Source organism: Passer domesticus, chromosome 14 (assembly GCF_036417665.1).
Source record: "Passer domesticus isolate bPasDom1 chromosome 14, bPasDom1.hap1, whole genome shotgun sequence".
Classification (NCBI taxonomy): Eukaryota; Metazoa; Chordata; class Aves; order Passeriformes; family Passeridae; genus Passer; species Passer domesticus.
In genome coordinates, this window is record NC_087487.1 from 10,695,870 (window position 1) to 10,720,421 (window position 24,552).

Below are 24,552 nucleotides of genomic sequence, written 5' to 3' on the forward strand. Positions count from 1 at the left end.
GGCTGAGCCACCCTTGTAAAAGTGGGAGAGGGGAAGCACAGGCTGGTGATACCGCGCTGATTTTTCAGTGTCCCAGCGCGTGCAGTCTCTGCTGATACCAGCAGGAGCTGAGACTGAGCACTGTTTCTGCAAATCAGGTGCTTTTGTAAATATAATTGTGATGGGAGGTTGGGCAACAGGGTCAGCTGAGCAGTGGGGTGCAGAGCTGGGGTTGGGCAGCCTCATTTGTGACCGGTGCTCTTCCTCTGTGGCAGTGCTGGTGTCTGTCCATCGGTGCCACAGGGAGGAAGGACCTTTTCCTACAGGACCACAACAGTCCTGTCTGCCAAGATCTGCTGTGCATCTGAGCAATAGCCTCAAGAGTGGTCGTTATTTTGAGCTGCCATATAGAAGAAATGCCCCCTCAAAAAGAAGGCACTGAGTTCCCTGAAAGCTTAGAGCCTCAGGAAATTTTCTAGTCAGGCTTGCAAAATCTTGACTTTCAAGCCAAACTGGTCACAGCTGGGGGACAACACCACGTCATGCTAAGCAAAAGGTCATGAAAAATGATGTAAATGGAGTGAAATTTTCCAAAGCATATAAGGTGCTCAAGCTCTGCTTGCTTCTTGCAAAAAGTGGTTTCATCATTACATTTTCTTATAATAGCTTCCTTGTGTACACAAGGAACTTAACGTGGCTTGTTTAAACTGCATCACGCATAGCTGCAAGAATACCTGATTAACAAGATGATCGATGTGTGCTGTTCCACTTGTCAGTCAATAGGAATTAATATGCAGGAGCCTAGTTCAGAAATGAGAGATTATAATGGACATTTGCTTTTCTTTGTGCTGAAGTGTTGCTGCATGAGTGAACAAGTGCTGATATGATGAGCTGAGCTCCACTGCCTCCCCTCCCTAAGGCTGACATTTTCCTACTCATTGACTGTTCTCCTATTTGTATCAGTCCCAAACTCCCTCCTAGGAGTGGTGAAGCTCCTTTGTGCTTGTAGTAGAGGCCTGGGAATTTTTTTTCCTCTGCCCTTGGGATGTTCCTGGGAGTGCCCTCCTGTCAGTCCCATGCAGCCTCTGCAGCACCTTTGGCAGTGCTGGCCACGAGCATGTGGTTGGCTGAAGCTGTCATTGACCCCAAATGGACCCCAGTCAGTCTCTGGTGTGGTTGATCTGCCAGTGTCATGTACTCCCCTGCCAGACTAAGCACAAGGTTTAACTGCAAGTGGTTTTAGTGTTTATCGGAAAATATTGCTCCGTTTTGCCCGTGCTGCCCTGGGGACAGCAGCGTGATCCTGGTGGCTGCTGGTTGTGCAACAGTGCTCCCTGTGCTGCTTCTCTGCACTTGGATGACATCCTCTCTTCTACCACGTGGGGCAGGTAACAAAACCTGCAAATAAGAAAGGAGGGAAAAGAATGGAAAAAACAGAAACACCTCTTTTTTCTTCCCGTCTTCTTCTTCCCCCTAGTAACAAAATCTATCGGTAAGTGGGTGTAGCTGACCTGTCCCTCCTTCCCCAGCCTCAGAGAGAGGGTGATGAGGTAGCTTTGGAGGGGAGGAGTGTGTGGATGAAAGAGGAGGTCTCTGGGGCACCATGGCCATGGAAACATGCAAAGTTGGTGTTAGTGTTTGTTATTGTTGGCTGCAGAATGCCTGCTCTGCACCTTCAGCCCTGAAGGAACCGGGGTACATCTGAAAGGGTTTATCTGTGAATAAGAAAATAGGGGTTGAGAGCAGAGCTGCATCAATGGTGAGTTTTTTTGTTTGCTCTCTGACCCTTCCCCGTCAGCTATGAAACGTAAACATAGGTCTAATGAAACGAAAAGTAGAGGTTGCTTTGGAGAAAATTGAGGAGATTTAGGAGGAAAATTCTTAAATTTTGCAAAATGTTTTTATTCAGTCCCAAACAAAATGCCTGCAGTTGCTTTATAAGCGGTTTCTGTTTGTCCCCTTTCATTTTGGAAAAGAAAAATCAAACCCAACCCATTTAATTTAGAAAATACCAAAGGAAAACATTTCACAGAACCATAGAATAGTTGAGGTTGGAAGGAAACACTGGAAATCATCTAGTTCAACCCCTCTGCTCAAAGAATATTTGAATATGCTATACATTTCTGTTTTGAAATTTATCTGTGTCCACAGTAATTTCCCAAATTTGGCTTGAATTTCTAAACAGATCTGTGTTCCCTCCCCAACTGTACTTTGGGATCAACTTTGTATTCACTGATTTTTATTTTCTTAGGCTTCTATTTGGGAAATCTATGTCCTCTGTGCTAGGCTGGCAATGTATGCTGTCTTCAGACTCCCTGTAGAAATCCAGGTGTCATGGATTCCACATAGCTTCTCTTTTCTTCTTGCACATAGCTTTACATAACCACAAGTGTTTGACTTTATATTTGCTTATTACAACACACTTGTGACTTTCAAAGACGTGGACATTCATGGGAGCAAAACATTAGTATTTATTATAAAAGGTAGTAATATACTGTCTGGTTTGCTTCCTACCTGTGTCCATACATAGAATCAGAGAGTCATTTGGGTTGGAAAAGACCTTTAAGATCATCAAGTCCAGCCATAAAACCAACAAGTCCACCACTAAACTGTGTTCCTCTCATCTCAAAATGCTGACCCATGTCTGCCAATGATTTACTAAAGGGACAAGGTGGTGTCTGTCATTTATCCAGTAACTTTTTTTTGCCAAGTTAAAATAAAAAGCAGCCCAAAACTGAAAGAAATGCAAAACATTCATTGCACATAAAGAACAGCTGCGGATGCAGAAACATGAAAGACTAGGATGCCTCAGATTTGGATGTTCCCAAAAGCTTACACAAAGCCTTAAAAAAGGTTGTTTTGTGAAATCCATTTGTTGGTGCCTATGACAGTGTCACCCATGGGCCCTGTGGGGTTTGACGCCTGAATTCCTGCTGGCTGGGTGAGTGCACTGTCGGAGCTCTCTGCCATTTTGGCAGAGATGTTTAATGGTAAGTGGTGTGATTTGGACATTGGCTGGAGCAGCACAGTTGGATTTGTCCCATTTGTAGTCACAAAGTGCTGTGGGTTGTGACTGTGGAACTGTCACCTCTGTATGAGAACTGCCCTGATGTCAACCTCATGGAAAGGAAACCCCTCACTTCCAGTACAGCATGAAACTTGTCCAGTCTTTGTAAAATGGAAACACAGTATTGAATATCAGAAAATGTAACTCAGCCCTTCTATAAGTTATTTTTTCTTTTATCAAGGATTTTAATTTCCTTTCCTGCCTTTTCTTATTACAAATTAAAAAAAAAAGGCTTAAACTTCAGGATTCCTTAGCAGAACTATTCCCTCATGCTTTCAGCTGGAGCAGTTTTCCACAGTGACATGAGCTCACAATATGTTAGTCTGACTCTAAATAAGATTTTCCAGAGTTGGCTGAAGGTTTTGGCTTAATTCTAGAATAAACTGCTTCAGAAACCTTTCTGGAGTGGATTCTGGATAACCTGGCACCATTTAAAAGATTAAAAACTCATGCATAATTTGCCCTTCCAAAATACTCAAGGCTTCTAAATTTCTCACCCCAGAAAATATCTTTCTTTTCATCAAACATCAGCTGTTTCCAATTGCTCCGTTCTATTTTGGTCACTTATTCTCTCTTTTCCTTCCCATGCATGACTAAATATCTCCTTTAAATCAACTTGAAGCCATTCGTTTTTCCATTCATCCATTCGGTTGTGCTGGTTTCTTTCACCCTAGGAATGCCCCGTCAATGTCATACGCTGAAGGAGCAATATCATCTGTGCAGAGCCCTTGGCTCCAGTTCTGCAGCTGGGTGCATGAAAACCTGCTGGTTTCTGCACGTTTTCCCTGGTTCATTCTCTGCAGCCCTGAGCAGCACTGCTCAGCCCATGGCAGCCCCACACAAAGGTGTGATCCCAGGCTCGTGGTTTCACCGTGACCATTCCAGCTGTGGGACTCATTCTGCCTCAGCTCAGCACTGAGCTCAAGCAGAGTGGTCCTTCTGAGGGCCAGGGAGGCTGACCTGAGGCAGGACAGGCTGCTCTGGCCGTGCTCCTTGGGAGGGATTCCTGAGCCGTGGCTGCGATTCCCGGTTCCCGGTTTGGCTGTGCCGGCCGGGCAGAGGCACGGGCTCTGCTGTGCACAATTCCTGCCGTGGATGTGGCCTAGGAACAGCTTACCTGACACACAGGGGACTGGATCCCTTGCTAAAAGTGCAGTGAGGTGCAGGTGTCAGCCCTCCTGACAAGGAGCTCCATGCAAGAGCTGCATAAAACTCCAGTGACCAAAAAGCACCTGCAGCTCAGTCCTGCCAGCGCTGAGGCACCCAAATGCAATTTTCAATTTGCCTGGATCTGTACAGCTGATGAGCAGACACACTGCTCTTCAGCAACCTTCTTTTGTTGTCCTCAGGTTAGAATGAAACTTCTCCAATCTTTCATCTCCTGTATAATGTACAAACACCCACCAGATTTCTGACCCATGTGTATGTGACACGTGAGTTTTTCTTTCAGTTGACAAACACAGAAGCTGAAATTATCCAGAAAAAATAAATACCAAGGCCAAGTATAGGGATAGGGTTTGTTTTGGTTTGGGTTTCTTTCTTTTGGTGAAGTAAAGAATATGCTGGAGACAGATTTGACAAAGTGTGTGATCCAGATTTTTGTGGCAGTTGCATCCCAGCTCTAGCTGTCATAGCCACAGAGCTGATCCAAGCTGTGCTGTGTTCTGTGAGGGAAGGAGTCAGGTTCAGACCTGCCAGAAGGGCCTGAGCACTAAACCCTTCTGTCCAGAGTGGGATATGTAAAGCTGCATTTCCTCAAGACTGCTGCCAAATGACTAATCTTGGACACTTCCAGGCATTCCAGCATGTCTGGTTAGTGGTTACTCCAGCCATCCTATGTGTTTTTGGGAACCAAATGTCTTGCACGCTGAAGCAAGGTGCACATTATACACGGGGTTCCTATAATGGATGTCAGTGGAGTTAGTGGCCAGTGCACGGTGGCTTTGCATCAAAGATAACCTTGTGAACAGGGAGCATTATGTGTGCTCAAAGTCAGACATGCAGGGGAATCAGATCCCTTTCTTTACAGTTTACTTAGGAGTCATGGGCAGTGAGGGATTTTTAAACACAGGTTGAATGAATTAGTCCATTAACTTCTGTTTTCCTTTCCATGCAAGTGACGACTCCCTGCTATGGCCAGGGGTGAGCTAACAAGACACAGTGCTCTGCAATCAGCCACTGGTCAGACCAGATCTCACTATTTACAGTAAAAGAGCTTGTGCTTTCTGCAAAGAGATCCCAAGCTCAGACATGATTCTGCCACCTAACTTGCTTTTTTGCAAGTTTGCATTTACTGAGGGACTCCCTAAAACTGGACTGTGGTGACTCTTTCATTGCATCTTGAGAGCTGTATACTCCAAGGAGTATTCAAGCTTCATCTTATGGAAATTTCCTTTTTGTTTAAGGTGTAACATTATTTGTTTTCACACCATAATTATCTGTCCAGACCCTGACTACGTCCTGTGTGTATTTGAATGCTTTCCTGCAGGCAGGACATCTCCCAGAGGCTACTTCTGGTTCATGTCAATGATCTTTGGGGTTTCACTGTACTTTTTACTTCAGTGATAAATTATTGTGGTTTCCAAAGGTTAATCATTAGTGCTCTGCAGAAGAGATGTCCTGTCTAGATAGTGTGGTTTCCTTTTAATTGTCTTTTTGGATCTAGCTTTGTTCTTATACTGTGGGATAATGTGCCAAAGATGGCACTGTGCAGGCTGTGCTGACGAGTTCAACTGTGCTACAAAATACTCCTTTTGATCCTGCTTCTTTTTTTTTCTGAACTCCACCAGCTCATTTTTTTTTCCTTATATAGAAGCCCTTTGCCTTGTATCTCCTGTTTGGATCAGGGTTTGATGGGTTGGATCAGGTCACAGTACTTTCTTGTCTGACTGAGACAGGCTGGATATCCAAGAGGATGAGCTGACCTCCATCACAGCCAGTTATGTGAGGAGGGAGCCATGCACCAGTGAAATTGGCTTCCCAGCCCCAGCTAATACATTGCATTTTCTTGTCTTAATAGGGAACACTGAATTTTCTTATAAATCTATTCAATTTTATGGCTATGTGAATCTATTGTATGAATCTTTGCTGAGAATTCCAGTCAGTAACCAGTTGTACCAGTGCAGGGAGCTATTGCCATGTCCTAACCTGCTCCTTAAAACACCAGATGTCTTCATGAGGAGGCTTCAAAGCTCTTTGTCAGGGTCCATCCACTGTGGCTAGCTACAACTTTAAACTCATGCAACTCAACACTCTTGAAGCACCCTTCAAAAGAGGACTCCATGGCAGCTTTAAGTGGGAAGAAGTAGGGTCTGTGGGTGCCACCCAGCAGTTTCCTGCCTGCCTGGCTGGGCTGTGGAAGGGCTGGGGACTTTCCCCCCCAAATGCCATGTCCCAGGCAGGGCAGTGACCCATCCCAGGGCTCTGGGCAGCCGTGCTCGGCCTCCCTGACTCCCACCAGGAAAGGGAGGGAGTGCTCCAGCTGCATCCGGCCCGGCCACGGGAGGCCCTTGAAGTACAGAACAAAATAAATTCCTTCAATCCTAGCAATTTTCCCCAAAGCAGATCAGCAGGCAGCAGGCCTGTGTTCTGTGGCTTGCAGTGGGCATCTGTGAGTGTCCCAGGATGCCTGTGTTTGATGACTGTATCCCAAAGCCATGTCTCTGGTGTTTTTCTGTGCCCACAAACAGCATTTGAAAGACATCACACGGAGAACCAAAATCATTTCCAGTGGCTTCAGTGGAGCTGCTCCTGATCCAGGAGCTCCTTGCCTGGGTACCAGCACCCAAGCATTCCAGGGGGTTTGGTGCAGAGAGCACACAGCACACCTCTGGGCCTGCTCTCCATCCCACCAGGAACACTGCTCTCCAAGGCCCCTTGAACAGGAACTGAACTGATACACAGAAAATGCCAACAGTTCCATACTCAAACAAGAATTACAAAGTCTTTTAAACAAGCAGAGTTAAGAAAATAGATGGAGATGAGAATTGTTTCCTTGTACACAGTTCTTTCCGGGTTTCTGAGCTTCCTCAAAAGTGTCAGGTTATTCCCAAATACCAGTGAGATATGAATAAACTCACTGCATTTGTCTCCACAGCCACCAACTCCTTTTTCTGCAGTGGTTCCCCATTTGGGGAGACTTTCCTTTCTAGGAGCAAACCTGCTATACTAAATGTCATCTCACTTGACTATTACTAGCATTTTCCTGATAAACTGACTTTCAGAGAAATGCACTCATATCAGAAAGCTGTTTTGTTTAAAACCTTTTAGATGATCATTAGTCAGCTCAAGCTTTTTCACTGTTGCAGAGCAAGATGTGCTAACTCTAGGAAAGGCAAAGTGTTGCTGCAGAATCACATGTTATGTTGCACTTGAAAAATACAGAATTTTACTTGGCTATACTGTCTTAAATATATGATTTCCCAGAAACCACTGAAGCTTCAAAAGGTGGAGACTTTGATGAAAGAGGTCAGATTACAGCCTTGCTTCTCGGCAATGACAAATGTTTCCTAGGTTATTAAGAGCAAATCACTCAATATTTTCCCATCTCTAAGGAATTAGAATCATAAATCAACTAGTATTTATGATGTGTTCCAGTATGTCTGTGATAGAGCCATGTAACTTGAGATAAAAGAAAGTTTACTTTTATTTGTTATTAAGAGATAAAAGGAAGCCGTACAGCATCTGTTCTAGAAGAAATCCATGGTTTCTATAATCTTTTCTGAAGTTCTTTTCTCACTGAAGTGGTTAACAAAGCTTGGCTGTAATGTATTCTAACCTAATGTGCCTAAATTAGCTGAACACTTTAAATTCTTTCAGTTATACGGCTCCGGTCTGTCTGTTTTTGTTTTACCTTTTTTTCCACTGCTGAGCTCCATAATTGTTCCTTTTAGCCACAGTCACCTAAGGTCAGGCTGTACCTTGCTAAGGAGCCGAACTGCAAACAAGGCTAACTCAGTCACGTGTCTCCAGCCCATTCCTGTTATTAATCCTCCCCAGTTCTGGACCTAGCACTTGGCAGAGCAACTAAAGTAAACTTTTTATCAGAAGTTCACATTCTCCTCAAGTGGAGGAAGAGCTGGGTAATTCCTGCCTTTATTTTGTTTTTTTGAAGAATATTGTGATGTGGGAGCTGCCTCAGGTTTATTTCAATAAAGCAGGGGGCACAAATGTATTGAAAAAACATTGTTTATACAATGTGAATTTAGTCTTATGAAATTCTGTTTCTCTTCCCAAAAAGCCCTTTCAGAGGGCTTTCATCAGTAAATATGCTGTCATTGTAACAAATATGATGCTGGCTTTAAACTGATGAGAAAAATGGCCAAAGTACGTGCAGTTTATACTCTGACAGGAAGCTGGTCTGGGGATTTAGGTTTTGTCTGAAATCTACAGCATTGCAAAGAATTTTTATTTCTGCTTCAGTCTCAGTTTCAGTGTAGAAAAGTTCTGCTTAATTTACTTTCTCTTATTAATATAATTTTTGCAGTCTTCATCTCTGCATCAGATAAATGCCTCAGATAGGAAAATATAATTATTATATTATAAATAAAATTATTCATGTGTTGATATTATCAAAAGGGTCTTACATTAAAATAATAAAAATGTGTAATGTGACAAAAGAGTGAGAAAATTAAAAGAAAGAAAGAAAAAGATGGAAGAAGAAATGAGGGCTGCCAGGAGAAAACACTGAGTGATTTCCCTGTGAGTGTGTAATTTTGCAGGTAATTCACACAGTGATGAAAATCCCTTAACTCTCATTGTAGGCTAAAGCCCTTTTCCATTCTTAAATGTTCAACAACCCGAGCTGACAGTCATGAGAGTTTGCTTTTTTCTGGTTTGTTTTCTAAAAACAGCATCTACATGAAAGCAGTTGAAGTATGTACACATACAGTTTGTCTCTGAGCAGAGTGCTTCCAAAACATCCCTTGTATATGAACTGTTTTCTGTTATTTAGCTTATAATATTAACAAAAACTTGAACAGAAATGCTATGAGGGATGCAATTTGCTATATTGCTATTTACTTCTTTAATTTTTCTTTTTGATCACCATTACACAATCAGTGAAATACCTCACAGCTGGACCCAGAGTTTCAGCTGTGAGATTTGGCTTCTGCCTAGACACTAAATTAATTACAGGTGTACAGGTCTGTTATATCTCAGTCTCTGGGGGGGTTTGGTAGTGGCCTGAAGGGTGCCTTGCTTAGTCAGGGGCAGGTGTAAGTCCAGGATAACTGTTTCTATTTTGGGGGAAAACCTGCAAGAGTAGGCAAGAGTTTCCTGATGTCTCTCTCCCAGAACTTCCTGAAAATTCCCCCTGGGTGGCAGTGAGCAGCAAGGTTTGCTCACCTGTGTGTGATGTATGAGTGAGTCAGGCACTGAGTGAAAACGGATCAAGTGAGATGGCAACTCTGGGTGCAGGACGTGGGGAATAACCCTCGTGCTGCCCAGAAGTGATCCTCTGGAGAGCCAGGCACAGCTCTCCACAGTGCTCCACACAGCTGCCATCACTGCCTGCCCTGTGCAGCACCAGTCTGTGCAGCCTGCACTAGGTAAGCTGAGTTTAAACTGTTCTCTCCTATAATATTTTTCTAGAAAACCTGTATTTCTCCCCAGAGAAAGACTGATTTTTCTGAGGTTTGCTGTTCCTCCTGAAAAGGAAATGTGGCTGCGTTTGGAAAAAACTTTTATAGTGAGATTATCTTGCAACAGGCATCTCATGTGCATACTTTTTTTTTTCTTCTCAATTTACTTCCCCTCCTAAAAATCTGCTTTCCCCCTGTGAATCTGTGAAATGCAGAGTTACTAACAGTTTCCTTCTAAAGGATAATCAATTTAGATAAAATATTTGAAGTCCTAAAGACTCAACTTTATTTTAAAAAGTGGGGCTTTTTTGGTGCCCAAGACTGTCAAAAGGAAAATGTGACTTTTAGGTGTTTATACCAGCTGAGCAAGAAGGAAGCAGCCTGCTTGGGTCTGAAGAGATGCTATGTACATGGTATGATCCTGACCTTCTCAAACGACTCTGATACTCGTCCAATGAACTTCCAAGAGTGCAAGGAGATAAATATGTCTTAAATTGCTTTGTCCAAATTGATGTACTTATTGTGGTAGTGAATTTAAGAGCGATTGTTTTGACTTGGTTATATTAATTCCTTGTAATGGTGGGATGGTGTGGAATGGTTTGCTCCGAAACTCCCCAAAAGCAGAAGTGTAAACCAGCTTTGGGTTGTGGGGGAAGGTGTGTTTGGCACTTGGGCCATGTGAGAGATGAGGGTTGCTCCTGGTTCCCTGCAGCCACGAGAGTGAGAGGCCATCTGTGCAGGGATAGGAGGTGGGGAGCTGTGCCTGGAGATTTATCAGGGAGACAGAGATGGCACTGCAGCTCCTTTCAAGTGAGCACGGATTAAAAAGCCTCTTGAAGGAGCACTAGGCACCCACCCACTTGGGCACAGTAAGTGCAGACCAGGAGATCTTGCCAAGGCAGATCTAAACCATGATATCAGCCCCCTCAATTCATCACATCATTCCCCACCCCATCTGTTTGGAAGTCTCTCACGAATTTTAAAGGACGTGTATAAAAGTATTTTTCAACTCTGTTCCCAAAACATTTTGGAGATTTTTTTTTTCTTTTTTTTAGTGCTTGCTATTGTGCTTGTGTTACAGAGCCTGTCAACCCCTGCAGCACCCAGCTGTGCTGGCCCTAACCATAATTCACACAAACTGCCAAGTGCTGTTCTGCTTAATATGACAGATCCTTCCGTGATAGCTGTGCTACAGCCAGCCCTGGTGACTGTGCTGGGAAGGATGGTGCCCATGTGAGTAAGATTTATGTTTGTTAGGGCTGTGGTGAGTGAGCCTGCAAGCACTGCCTTCTCCTTTTCAAAAACTCGGAAGATTTATCTCCCCGACGCATCCTGAGTCTGTTTCTCTCTTTTTTTAAATAGCTATCCCCAGAAAACTTCCATGGCTTGGGTTTTTTCCACCTGCCTTCTCCCTTGAGTGTGGTTTCTCCTTATCTCTCCCCTGAGTTGTCATCTCCTCTAGCAGTTCTTGTGTTGTTGCTCTTTCTGCTGCTCAGCTGGATGTGCAGACAGCTATAAAATGGAGTTTTTAAGAACCATGATCTATGGGTGCTGTGCCATGGCACCACAGAGATTCTTGTACATTCCTCCTTACAACTGTCTGCATGCAGAACTGCACGTTGGCAGGAGCCAAGAACTGCAACTTCCCTGGTGGGAACTTGCAGAAATGAGAATACAGTTGGAGAAATAGTATTGGATAAATGCTCTGCCATTGCTGGAAAATTAGAGCCTGATTGCAGTGAAAGAATGGATGTGGAACATTCCTGGGAAAAGGGGTATATTCAATTACACAGTCATTTCTGGGTTACCTGTTGGTGGTAGGGTATGATCCTCTTTGTTCATTAAGGTTTCAGTTTCTTGCATATATGCTCCACTGAAAGACTTAACATTGGGGAAGAACTGTATACATTCAGGTATGACTGAGTGTATTTAAAGGTTGTTTAGGTATTTTTGTCAAAAAGGTATTTTTGACCTAAAAGAAAGGAAATGTACTTGAGAACACAGCTAGGAGTTGTTAAGTATTCAAATGAGGTCCAGTTCCCTCTGTTATATTCAGACAACTTTGTAGGATAAATTCTTCAGTTGTTTCAGTGATCTAAGGACATAAATCTCACAGCCAGGACATGGGATTTTTTTGCTATTGTGAATATATAATAAATCACTGCTCAGTATGACCATGGATGATGTATCTGTTCCTTAAATAATAAATTCAGCAACCATGAAAGCCATCTGTTTTGCAGGTGTACAGTCTAGTCTTAAAGATTAATTTTGAGACTTTTTCAGCTTCTGCTGCAGCCATACAGCAAGGATGAGTTTCTAGCTCCATATTTTGTCATTCTCTTTGCCATTCTTACTCTGTCTGCCTTTGGGGAAGGGTTAAGGATGCTGGCACAGGAAGGCAGGCAGGCTGCTGGCCACTAGCACGGCTGGTTAACCAGGAGCAAACAAGAAAGTGGCTGCTGGGTAGGAGACAGTGGGATCCTGGAGAGACTCAGGGGCAAGGAATCTGTGGATTTGAGAGGCTGCCTTGAGTGAGTATTCCCTCATTAGTCTGAACTGATCTTTTAGTTGCTGGAGTAGACAATAAAGACTAAGAGCATGTCCTTCTAGCTCTGATGACCAAAGAAAACTGACTTACTGAGGGAGGACACAAGTTGTTTGTTTATTTTACTGATTTTTGTTTTGTTTTCTCTTATTGGATCCAGGCAGACCACAATGTAGTACAGGGGGTTGTGGCATTGGGAACTAATTCAGGAATCTGAAGGGTCCTGAGGCTGTGGTCACTTTTGGGCTGAGCCTGGCTGAGGCTGACTAGCTAAGAAAAGGATCCAATACTCCTAGGAAGCAGAGGGACAACAGGCACTTGTAGGGTGTAAGAACTGGGTATGCCACTCCACCTAAAGGGACCAATTGTCATTCTTGGTTTAGTAAATCACAAACTCAAAAGGTTGCATGCTAAATAAATGCAAGTTGGCTTAAAAATACTTAGGAAGAGAGAAGGGAAAACTCTCCAAGAGGGGAACAGCTAATTCTCTATGGTCACAGCTGGCTGCATGGCCCTGTGTATCCAGACAGATAATACTGCTTGTGAAGCACTGGGTAATTATAGGGGAGAGGGTGGGGACGACAGTGCTTTGTTCCTCCCTTCCCCACAAATTTTTGGTCAGCTGAAGGCGAGGCCAGGCAGTAGGAGCTGTTGGAGGCTGCTTTGGCAGCAGGTCAGGAGCAGCTGGGTGATGCAGTGCAGCCTCCTGCATCCTGTAGGTGCTGCACTCCCTGGGCTGTGTAGGGCTCCAGGCTCAAGCACTGGGAAGACATGGGCTAGGGCTGAGCATTAGACCCTGGGGAAGGGAGAGCAGCAGCATCTGAAGGCCTGTGCCCAGCCATTAAAATTGAGTGCCAGAGATCTGCTCACCTTCACTCTTCATCTGCTGTGGAAGCAGGTACTCCTCCTGGGCAATCTGGGGAGAGCCCACCGAAAACAAAGTAGAGACAGTGTAATGCTGAGGAAAACTTGAGAAGCATTGGACAGATGGACAGGAAAGAAAGTAGTGAAAGTGAAAACAAGGTACAGTGGAGAAGGGGGTACATTTTTCTCCTATAAATACTGTGTCTATCATGCTGACCACCGAGCAGTGCAGAGTGTGGTGTGTAAACTACAGCTGCAAAAGCTGTTCTGACACCAGTTATGGTGATGAAGCTTGTACATACATGAAGTATCTGAGCTTTGGACTTGAATGTCTTTAGTGCTAGAGTTGAAAAAGTTGCTGACTTAGGCTGCCTTGAAGGCTCTGATTTCCAAGTGGTACAGACAGCTGTCTGTGTTCTGCAATTGCAATTACACAACAGCAGCAGCTGGACAGCCTGCCAGGACATCGGGACAGCCTGCTCTCAGCTGCTTTGGGGCTTTTCAGGACATCAGGAAAGTGGTGCAGAAAACAAACTCACTGTTCTTCTGTACATTCCATGAGCTGGAGATGAGCTGTCTCAGGACAAATTTTACTCTTGTGTCACCTGAAAACGCCCTGTTCCAGGATACCTGATGCTCATACACAAACAAGCAGATGTACCCTGGTGGGGTGTAATGCTGATACTTGGGGCTAAGGCAGCATATGGTCCTTGTTTCCTCTTCTAGAATATCTTGGGATGGGGAGAAAAACTCTGCCACAGCTTGCACGTGTCAGTACTTAGCGTTGTAGAGTCCATTCAGCTGTTTGCGTGCTGGCACATTTTCCAGAGTTCTCCTCCTCCTTCTCCTTCTCCCCACTGCCTCCTTCACTGGCCTAGAGACCAAAAGGATTGCCTAACTTTTCAGAAGGCCAAAAGACACAGTTGGAACATACAGCTGACTTGGGGGGAGAAGCAATTAAAACCACATAGAGTAATCTCTTACCAAGATTGCTGCCTGTGCTCACAGGACTGCAGTCATGCTCTCTCTGCCTTTGCTGGGCAGACACTTTTCCAAAGTAGCCACTGATATTTGCTGTTCATGCAGATGTTAGCCCATCATTCTGCATAATTCTGCCTGCCCATGTCTCAGGTACTGAAGTATTATCAGAATTGGATTTTGGCAACCAATTTTTTCTCTTTGCATGCATTTTTGTGTGACTGGACAGGAGTGAACAGTCCCAGTGCTCGTGTATGAACTCCTACAATGTGCAGTGGGAATTGGTCAAGGTCTGTGTGAACTGGATGGACACTGCTGATACAGCAGGATTTTGCTTGTGGAAATGTGGGGGAAGACAGCATATGTGGGGTATACCTGGGGGCCAGTATGTTCAGTCTTTGGTAAAAAACATGCAGGATCCAAAGTAATTTCTCTGTGAGAAGGATGAGGATGTGGCTGAATAGTGTCTTTTCAATCTTTTTAAATTTTGACACTTATGTTTTGTTCTCTAAATACTTTGATCTTCCCCAGCACCCACTTGTCTGCAGATGAAGCTGATAACAATCATTCTAAGCTCTTTCCTAGCATTCTTTCTTATTCTGCAGTCCTGAATGAAATTCAACCTTATTATCCATAAATAACCTTTCTCATTCTCCAAGCTGTCTCCTAGAGCTAGTTCACTTCTGACCTCTCCCTTACTGACTCTGTACTGACCTTGCACTTCCCCCACAGCCCTAATCTGCCAGAGTCTACACTCCTAGGCTTCCTCTGCTATTTTGCATGATTTTTTTTGATTTTTTTTTCATAACAAGGCCCACCATTTCCTGAGCTGCACTTCAGCAGTAAGTGTGAACAAGGCCCTTTATCCACACACACTTCATACAGTGCAGTGAAAAATTACTACCACTGCCAACAATTTTGATGTTTTCACCCCTTCTCTCTGATTCTAGGCTCTGGGTAGATCTATACTTTCAACTGTGTTTTTCTATTGGCAATAAAAACCAGCACCAGTGTTTCCAAATTGTAGAGAAACAAGACAATTCCAGTGCCAGTGTCTTGTTCAAAGAGCAGTTTTTTGTCTTTAGTTGAATTTTTATCAGTGTGGCAATAACCTCAGTGATTTTTCAATGGCTTTTATTAAACTACTAAGGGATTATTCTGTCTCATCTCATCCTCCCATTCAAGGCAATGTGAGTTCTCATCTGAAAATCTTGCAAATGGATTTGTTTAGGTTTGGTTTTTTTAATGAAGTTAGGCTGTAGAAATAATCAGTAATAACCTGCCAATGGACAATTGTGGATAAACTTTTTTAAAAGAGTAAAGTAGTCATGCACATCACAACTGCATGTACATTTTCTTGTTTTGTCATGCTGTTATCAAACAAAGCATTTTCCACTCCCCCCAGTATTTGCCTGTCATTTACATATTTTTTTTGTATTAGTTGAGTGGGAATTTGTTTGCATTCAAAGTGGAAAGGAGATTTTTCCAATAGTTTTTTTTTAAATGACACCATGAATTGGACATTTTATCTCTATGTACCTGCAAACCAGACTAATTTATTTCACAAAGTAGAAAGCTTAACTCTAGGTGTCAGCACTGCAAACTGAATGTGCAGCTCTGAAAATGAAGTTTTGCTGTCTCTGACTCCTCCAGTGCCACCAGAAATAAAGTGCAGTAGCAGTTATGCTGACAGATCATTAGGGCTGAGGAAGGGAGCCTGCACTTGTGCTGAGCAGCACAAGTAGGAATTGTAGCATTTTCTTCTTCCACAGTCTTTTTCCAGCTGCACATAAGTGTGTTCTTATTAATGGCATCTAGTAAATAATGTTTAATGTAAAGGAAAGAATGAGGATGAGATCCATCTCCAAACAGTGCCCACAGTTTCAAATGGGTATGTTAAGCCTTTCCCTTCATTTATTGTTAAGTGCTTGTGTTGAGTGGGTGTCCAAAGTGATGAGAGGGCACAGGAAACTGACGACTTTTTCTGGTTCTAACAGGCTCTATAGATCAGCTAAATTAATGGGGTGGATGAAGTTTATGTGACTATTGCTTATACTTGAAACTGCACAGTAGCAGAAACATCGGGGAAGGAAAGACTTGATTTTCCAGCCTTTAATGCTAGCAATTATGAGAAGTAAATAAAAGCATTTCTGCATTGCAAGTACTGTGGTTATCCTGAAAAACCACATTTCTCAAAAGCAATGACTTTTGGCTTTGCATCTTTCAACTCTACAAGGTGCTCTCATCTGAATCAAGTGATGCTGTTACGTATATGAATGAAAAGCTGCTTCTTGCCATTCTTATTGTCCATAGTCATCACTTATCTGCATGTTTTGCTTTTAATTATGACCTGATGGCATTTGTTAAAAGTGTGGCTGTCCTGAATGCACACAAGTGCTCTCCTGCTGAATTGGATTCTTCTGAAACACAATGATTCTGCCAGGGGACCACAGGAGTGTTCATGGCACAAAGCAGGAGTAGTTCAAACAGTTTCCTTGTGTACCACACCATTTTCCCCTCTGCAGATCCTGGAGCTTAGTGATAAAAGTCATGTCTCTGATATTTGGTTTTCACCATGTTCCTAAATCAAAAATTTGGTTGGGCCTTCTCTAAATTGCTGTTGCCTCTGAGCTGTTCTTCAGCTAGTGAAAACAGGCAGGACCTTGGAGAAGCACCTCTGTGAGTCATTGAGAATAAAGGTAGCAGAAGCTACAAATGACAGTGAAAAAAGCAAAAGGCACGTGAAGATGCCATTGGGTTGTGTGTGGTCTCTGGCAGAGCACACTGTTGTATGTCTGTCGCTGAACCTGGGCTGCATTGAGCTGGTACTTCTGGAACACAAATCGTCTATGGCAGTGACTTGTTTTGCTCTGGGCATGGTGTCTGAGGGGCTTCAAATACAGCATGCTGTCTCTCAAAGTACATCCAGACATCTAGTCTCCCAGCTCATCTGTAGGATAAGGAAGCATAGTTACTTTCATATGATATAGAAACAAAAGGTTTATTTTACATCTATATTCCAGGAAAACTCTGCCTGCAGTTGATTTCCCAAGCCCGGGGGCCTGGCTCCACCCATAGCACCATCTTCCCTTCTCACAGGCTTTGCTTTCAAAAACATTTTCAAAGAAACTGGCATGGGCAGAGCCGAAAAGCAAAACGATGGGGAGCAACAACCGAGCCCGCTGTCCGGTTTCTGAAGCGGGGCACCAGGTGCCTCGGGGGCAGCGGCTTGCCGGCTCCCTGAGGCGCTGTCCCGGGGCTGCCCCAGCGCCGAGCGGGCCGCGCCGCGGTGCGGGGCGAGCCCCGAGCGGCTCGGGCGGGGCCGGCGCGGCATTGGCGGCGGCCGCTGATCTGCATTGACGCCAGCGCGGGCCGGAGGTCAGCGCCGCCGGGCGCTGCATTGGCTCGGCCGGGAGCCGGGCCCGGCGGCCGGGGCAGCGCGGGGGGAGCCGGGCGGGGCGGGGCGGGCGGGGCGGCGCAGGGGCCGCGGCCGCCGCTGAGGAACATCAATAATAACAAGGTGAGCGCGGCGCGAGGGACGGCGGCTGCGGGGAGCCAGGCATTTCCCTGCTGAGGGATGCAGACACCACGGCCCCGGGAACCAGAGCTCTCGCCGCTGCAGCCCTTGCCGCCGGGATGGGACGCTAGGATCGTTCTCCTTCTACTTCTCGCTCTTTTTAATTTTTCTTGCCCTTTTTTATTTTCATTTTTTGATTTTTCCCCGCTCGCCGTTTCGCATCACTTCTCCGCCCAAAAAATCAACCGCATCATGGAGGCCCTTTGATGCGTCCGCTCGCCGCGCCGGCTGCCCCCGCGGCTGAGGGAAGCCCTCCGGGCCGTGCCCCGTTCCCTGAGGGGGCTGCCCGCGGCCCGGCCCGCCCCTGCCCCGCGGCGCTGAGCCGGGATGCCGCTGCGGCGGCCGGAGAGCCCCGCTGCCGCCTGACGGGGGGCTCTTCCTTCCTTCCGACGACGGGAACCTGAATGTCACCCCCGCGGCGGCCGCCCGCCCGCCCGCGACCGAGGCGGCGCGGGACGTGCCCAGCGCGGCGTGAGGAGCGCAGCCGGCTCCCCGGGGCGCCCGGGCGCCTTTGGCTCTTCGCTGTTCTTTTTTAATAAATCGTTGATTTTTTTTTTTTAATTTTTATTTTTTTGGCCCCAAAGCGCACCCCCGGCACAGCGCAGCGCCGAGGGGACCGCGAGGAGCGAGCGCGGCTCGGCGGGAGCGCGGACGCGGAGGTGGGGAGCGGCCCCCGGCCCGGTCCCGGGTTAATCGGTAACGCGGAGCAAGCCCGGGTGGAGAATGCGCCGCGCTCCGGGCTCAGGGGAGGAGATGGTGCCGTGCCCCCGGCCGCTCTGAGCGCCGAGCCGACGCCGAGGTGTGTGTGGTTTGGGGCTTGGGGTTTTTTTGTTATTTTTGCCTCTTTTTTTTTTTTTTGTCTTTTTTGCCTCTTTATTCCATCTTATTTTTTTCCCCCTGCTGTTACAAGGAGGAAGGAAAACGTTACCAAGATTCTCAGATGGCTTAGACAAATTAATAATAATCTGTGAAAATACGAAGTCGACCGGTTCTTGATTTCCCCCCTTCCCTCCCCTCCAGCTCCCCAGCCCACTGCTGAGATTGAGCTAAAAGGACCTGTTTCCTGGAGGACGAGGAGAACAGACACGTTTCTGGTGGTGTAGAAGGGACCGATGGCAATGCTTCAGAGTGTAGCGGAGACGCAGGAGAGAGATTCAACCTGTTAACAAAAAAAAAAATTAAGCAGGGGGAAAATACCAACGGGAAGGAAAGATATATATACATATATATATATATACACGTATATATATATACAATTTAGAAGTATTCCCCAGGTGGCCACAAAGCATGGGCTGTGTTCCAAGCACCAACCTCTCTGACAGCAGAGTGATCTGTCACGGTAGCAATGAGTCTGAGGAGTACAATTTCCCTCACCAGACCAACACAACCATGTCTCAACAGCAGCAAGGCAACCCCGTCCCAGGATTATTCATTAAGTGCTACAACACATCCACTTATGAGGCGAGGACTAATTCCTCTAAGAAAGACAAGAGGGAGAACAGCCAGAGCATGGAGGCAGAGGCCCAGACCGGCAGATCCAATGTGAAGGTAAAAAGGGTGCTAAACACGAGCGCTGTTTCTCTCAGCACAGGCGCTGGCTGTAGCGGTTCAGCCCAAGCACTCTCCCGGCCGTGGTGCGGGAGCTTTTCCTGACTCGGGCTTTACTTTCGTTTACAAACTAATCAGCGTCTTGGCGACTCTGTAGAGGTACCCAAGCCTCTTTCTTCACTCCACGAGATGAGTTTTCCTAACTGCGGCAAGGAGAGCGGTGTTGGGTGTCGTGGGGTGGCTGCGGCCGTGCGGGGGATGCGCGGGGCCCCGCGGCGCTCCCGGCCCGTCCCCTCGGACACGGGCACAGCGCGCTCCGGAGCCGCCTGCGAGCCGGGCCGCCCGCTCTGCACGCCTCTGCCATTCGGAAAGTGGAAGGGAGAGCGGCAGCGCGTTCTGCTCTGGGTACTGATTTACATTAGCAACTTGTTGACCTTGTCTTTTGCTGCAAATAGGGTGTTTTTTTGCGGGTTTTTTTCCGTGTGTTTGCTACTCAAAAGTAGAGGTATGACACAAGACTGTATGGAGTTGACTGGCACATAGCGAAAAAAATAGCGATTTCTGATTATTTTCTTGGAAGTGAGACAGTTAGTGGTTTGGAGTGCTTGTTTGTCTGTTTGCTTTTTATCTGTTTATTTAGGGGTTGCACTTTAGCTCCTAATGTTATAGGTCTGGATTATATATTTACTTTTTTTTTTTTAAACTATTTTTTATTTTGTAAAAACGAGTAGTTGCAAATGTAAGAAAAATCACATTGTAGCAGCCCTGGGGATATTATATAATATGGCTGATCTGTTCTGGTTGCTGTGATAAGAACTGAGATACACATGCTGTAAATATAAGATACAGGCTTGAGATGCAAGTGAGATTTAGCTGAATGTCAAGTGTTTTGCAGACTAACAGAAACTCCAAAGATTTGTTGTTTTCTTAGGGTTTTTACTTGCTTATTAAGACAACTTCTAGAGTATTGACCTGGAATAATTTACTTCAGTTATGTGGATGATTTTCTTTGATTGTTTTCCTTCAGATATAGTAATCTTTAATAAGTTTAATAAGTTTCATAATTTAAAAAAGTCTTGAAAATTAACAGACACTTAGAGCGTAGTGAGCTAGTGAGGAATTAACAATACTTGACTAAGAACATAAAGCTGAATGGTGGTGTACTAAAGTAAATTTTTGTGTTAACAACCCTGCACAGGAAATGAACTTTACGGCCCTGTTCACACGCGATAGATGAGCTCACGGCATGTTTAACACAGCAGCCACGCTGGGGAAGCTTAAGTTGTCATCTAAGTCCTGACAATTGTTTTGCTAGCTAAATTTGTAATAGTGATTATAATTGAATGTTGCAAAACCTGAATCAAAAGCAGTCTTTTAAAATTTTTGTTCTGTGATTTTGTCTTGTGCGATTGTTTAAGAGGGAAGATCCCTCAAACTTGTTTCCAGAAGCATGTGTGGGCAGCAGTCTTAAGTTAGTTAAATTTTATTGTTCACCTTGAAGAACTTTGTACAAATTCTTGTAACAAGGTTTGGATAATTCAGCCAGACACTACAGGTTGCTGTTGGCTTGTATGCATGCTGTCATCTCATTGACAGTCACTCAGATTTTTATCACTCAGTCACATTTTCTGCCCCTGTCATCACTCTTAGCACAGTTCTGTGAAAGATAAGTTCTGAGAAATGAAAACGGAGCTCTGTGATCAGTTGAATACAAAATTTGTTGGACACATCACGTGTACATTATCTTCACGTGCAAAATCCTGTAATAGTCTTTTGAGCTGTCAGGCAGCGTGGTATTTCTTTCTCTGCTTTTATCATTAGCGTGTGTGGTAGGATCAGATTTGCAGTGCTAGATAACTGTGCTGTCTCAGAGATTGTGCTGGAGTGAGGCATCACTGCAGAGCAGTTCTCACAGCCCAGTGAAGTTCTTTGCAAAGAAAGAAAGAAAGTGTGAGCAAACTGAAAACAATGTGTAGGAGCTTGAAATTCCTGAAGGCAAAAGGAGCATTGGGCAGGATGTTGTGCTGTTTCGTAATTAAAAGGATTTTTGACTTGAGGAAGAACTGTAAGAGTTAGGGTGCTCCTAAGAACCACTGCTATTTCTCAGAGTGTGTAGTACACTCTTTATGGCCCTGGGGATTCCTTCACACAAACACGAAATGCTACAAACCCGGTGTGCTTTGGGCACTGGTGGTGTCACCCAGAATTTGTGTGAATCACCAGTAACCTGCCTGAATGACACTTTCACTTGGTTTCAGAGTGCTTTAAGTTGTTGTATATTCTCAAATTAAAGCCAATAGAATGCTGTGTTAGAGCTATGAACAAGACTTGGCCTGTGTGTAAATTTCATGTTTTCACTTTGGCTGGCATTAGTGTTAAGTTCACTAAAACATGTATAGTTTTAATAGTGCAATAATATTTACTATTAATATTACTATTACTGAATCAGTTTGCTAGCTCTGGTGCACATTTTTCAAGCCAGAAAATGTAACAAAAAGAAAAAAAGTCTCTTGTGAGTTGTAAAATGGCATTCTATCTATTGCTAACTAGCCCCTGACTTACTCTGGTTTTGTGTTCATGTCTTGTATCTTTCTCCTGGCTGAATAGCAGAGGGTCATTTTCTGAATGGGTGGTGTGAGCATATTGTATTTTGTGATTTGCATCAATTTATAAACTGTAGCTAAAAAAGTGACGTGTTCTTTTCTAGTGTGGGGAACCCTACGTTAATCCACCCAAATTTGCAGAATAATTGTGAAAGTGGGTGTGTGCAGAGGTAAATGCTGTAATATCTATTTCTGTTGTGTATGACTATGGTGACAGTATGTGAGAAATGGAAGACCTCTTTTAGGTCATGGCACCTGTATTGCCCTCCTTACTTTGTATTTCTGTATGTGGTTTTTATTTGACGATTATGAGCATCTTGGATCAAGTGCTATATTTAAAAAGTGAACCAGCCATGGAAACTCTTCCCTTAATTTTCAATGTATTGCCTCTGCAGATTAAACCCTGTACTAGGCAAAGATGAGCAGGACATGGACGCAAGGTCTAGGGTTTGATTTAACCAGTACTGTTGCAAAGAAGAGTTTCCCTGATTTTTGTTTTAACTCTAAAAATCTCAAGGAAGTGGACTCAAGATTGTGACAGCTCTTTTCATATATATTGGTTATGATTTTCAGATATTTTTGCAGTTGAATTTGTGATAAAGGTACTTGGATTTATAGAAACCTACTAAACACCGTTAAAATAATAACTGTTTAATCCATAACACAAGTGGAGTAAATGCTGAAAGGCATAAGGAATTCATGGGTGTTTATTTAGAATTGGCTGGGATATTCATAATCCTATGTTATCCCAACATCCTGTGTGTGTGTGGCTCTTCTCCAGCGCATTAATATACACTGTAGCACCTTGATTTTGCTCTGTCATTCTTTTACGTATGTAAGATTTCCTTCCTCTTTCCTTGAGGAACTCTCCCTGTTGGTACATTTAATACAGAAATATGTGCATTTGGGTGCAAGGGGATCAGAGAGTAAATTAATACTTCATTTGTTTGAAATTAAAATTACTCCCAAGTCAGAAGGACTGAATGTGAAATAGTCTTTTGGTTTATCATCTGATCAGTTTAAATCCATGCCCCTACAGCCAGTAAGTTTTCTGCATTCAAACCCTGAAATTGCCTGTGAATTTTGCAGTCACTGCAAACCCACGTTGCATAATCCTGCATAGGCTGTATGCTATATGGCACCTGCAGTGCTGAAGTGGATCTCATTTCAGCAGTTAACAGCACGTTATTTAGTCCATTAAGCTGTCTGCTCTTTTCCTCCCTGTCTGGTAATTCCTTTCCCTTGGAGCACATGAGCCCTCCCTTCCTTTGATACTCCCACACTTTCTGTCCATGCTTCCACTGAGGCCATCCACCCTCTCTTGAATCCTCCCTGTTCCCACTGAAACTGTCCTCAATCATTTCCCCGACAAACTTCCCATCACCTTTTCCCTCCCACTTCCACTGACGTCAGCTCTCCTGCACAGAGATCCTTGCTTGCCCTGAGAGGATCCTTCCCACGCTGATACATGAACTTTCCCCAGTCTTCAGGGCTCGAGTCTTTCAGATTGATACTTTTAATGCTGTTGTTGTACGGCATGAGCCCTTTCTCCAGGGGATGGGAGTCTAATTTCTAAATTGTACGAAGTGAAGTGGTGTAGTAACATGTGAACTGGGCTCATATTTAGGTCTAATTTTTATCTTTCAAAATTTCCTGTTGTTTGTTATGTAAATTGGAAAAAACCCAACCTGTAAGTCACTCACAGTGTATAGATGGCTATGCTACAGAGACAGCATAAGCTGTGGTTTCAATTTTTAAAGCATTATCATTGGTACTTCTTCTTGTCATACAAACCAGCTCTTGCAAAATGTGTCACTGCATCTGAGGGCAATTCTTGGTGTGCCTCAGATGAGCAAGGTTGGACCATGAATTTTTGGAGTATTTACTGTTGGTAAAAACTTCACTGAAACTCAGCTGAAAATTCTTGTGCCTTTTCTGCTGTTCAATGCTGCTGTCTGAGTTTGCTCTCTGACTTTTCCCTGGCTGTTTTATGTAGTTAAGTACTAAGCTTTTCCTTTTCTACTACCTGAATCTGTCAATAGAGGAAGTATTAAAACCAAGCCTTTATTTCTGCAGTTCTGGATGTTTTTCTCACTGTGTTGTACCTTTTGTATTCTTAATTGTATAGCTCAGATTGAAGTGTAAGTACATTTACAGTGAGAAATTTTCTACTTGTAGAGTGTACTTATAAACCAGGCAGAATAACAGGAGGTGATGTATTAATGAGTTTTTACCATTCCCAATATTACATGTGGTGTTAACAGCGTTGCCTTGCTATTTAAGATACCAGCAATTCAGATTTTACATCCAAAATGCTAAGTTTAAGTATAAATTAAAGATAAGAAATGGTTACACCCGCTTGCAAATACTTCTTGTTCAATGAATTGTATGTTGGAGGATGCTTACAATCTATGTGACAATGAAGAATGTCTTATTAAGAAAGTTGTTCATGGTTCATTTGAATCTAAGAAAAAATATTGTTTGGAATTTGTTTTGCTTTCCATTTTGCATGCTTTAATATTTGTTCCTCATGTTCAAGTAAATGTCCATGTCAAGAAAGGGAGAGGTATTTGAATGAGAATTATTTTTAACATCCATTGAAATTGTTATATCCAGCAGTCGCCACTACCAACAGTGATAAATAGCTGTTTTGTTTTAGTGTTATATGAACATTTGTTCCCCTCTCTTGGCTGTCACATTGAGAAAGGACTCCAGAATTGGCTTACTTAAGCAATAGTAACAATACACTGAAAATATTACACTTTTTGAGCAGTTGGAATCTCAACTGACTTTCAAATGAGTCCTCAAAG

General features: G+C 44.0%; 1 protein-coding gene across 7 annotated transcripts in view; it reads left to right on the forward strand.

Annotated features, from left to right (window-relative positions):
* The window catches only part of PDE8A (phosphodiesterase 8A), a 147,627-nt gene that overhangs the window by 14,458 nt on the left and 108,617 nt on the right, over positions 1-24,552 (forward strand). The window contains exon 1 of one of the 7 annotated variants that reach the window (XM_064388930.1): positions 9,202-9,594. The exons of 1 other annotated variant lie outside the window; for it this stretch is intronic. Coding sequence is in view for 2 of the 6 variants with exons in the window: in XM_064388926.1 (XP_064244996.1) it covers positions 18,879-19,139 (261 nt within the window). In the remaining 4 variants the exon portion in view is untranslated. 5 more of the 7 variants (XM_064388931.1, XM_064388932.1, XM_064388926.1 and 2 more) reach the window with 5 other exon arrangements.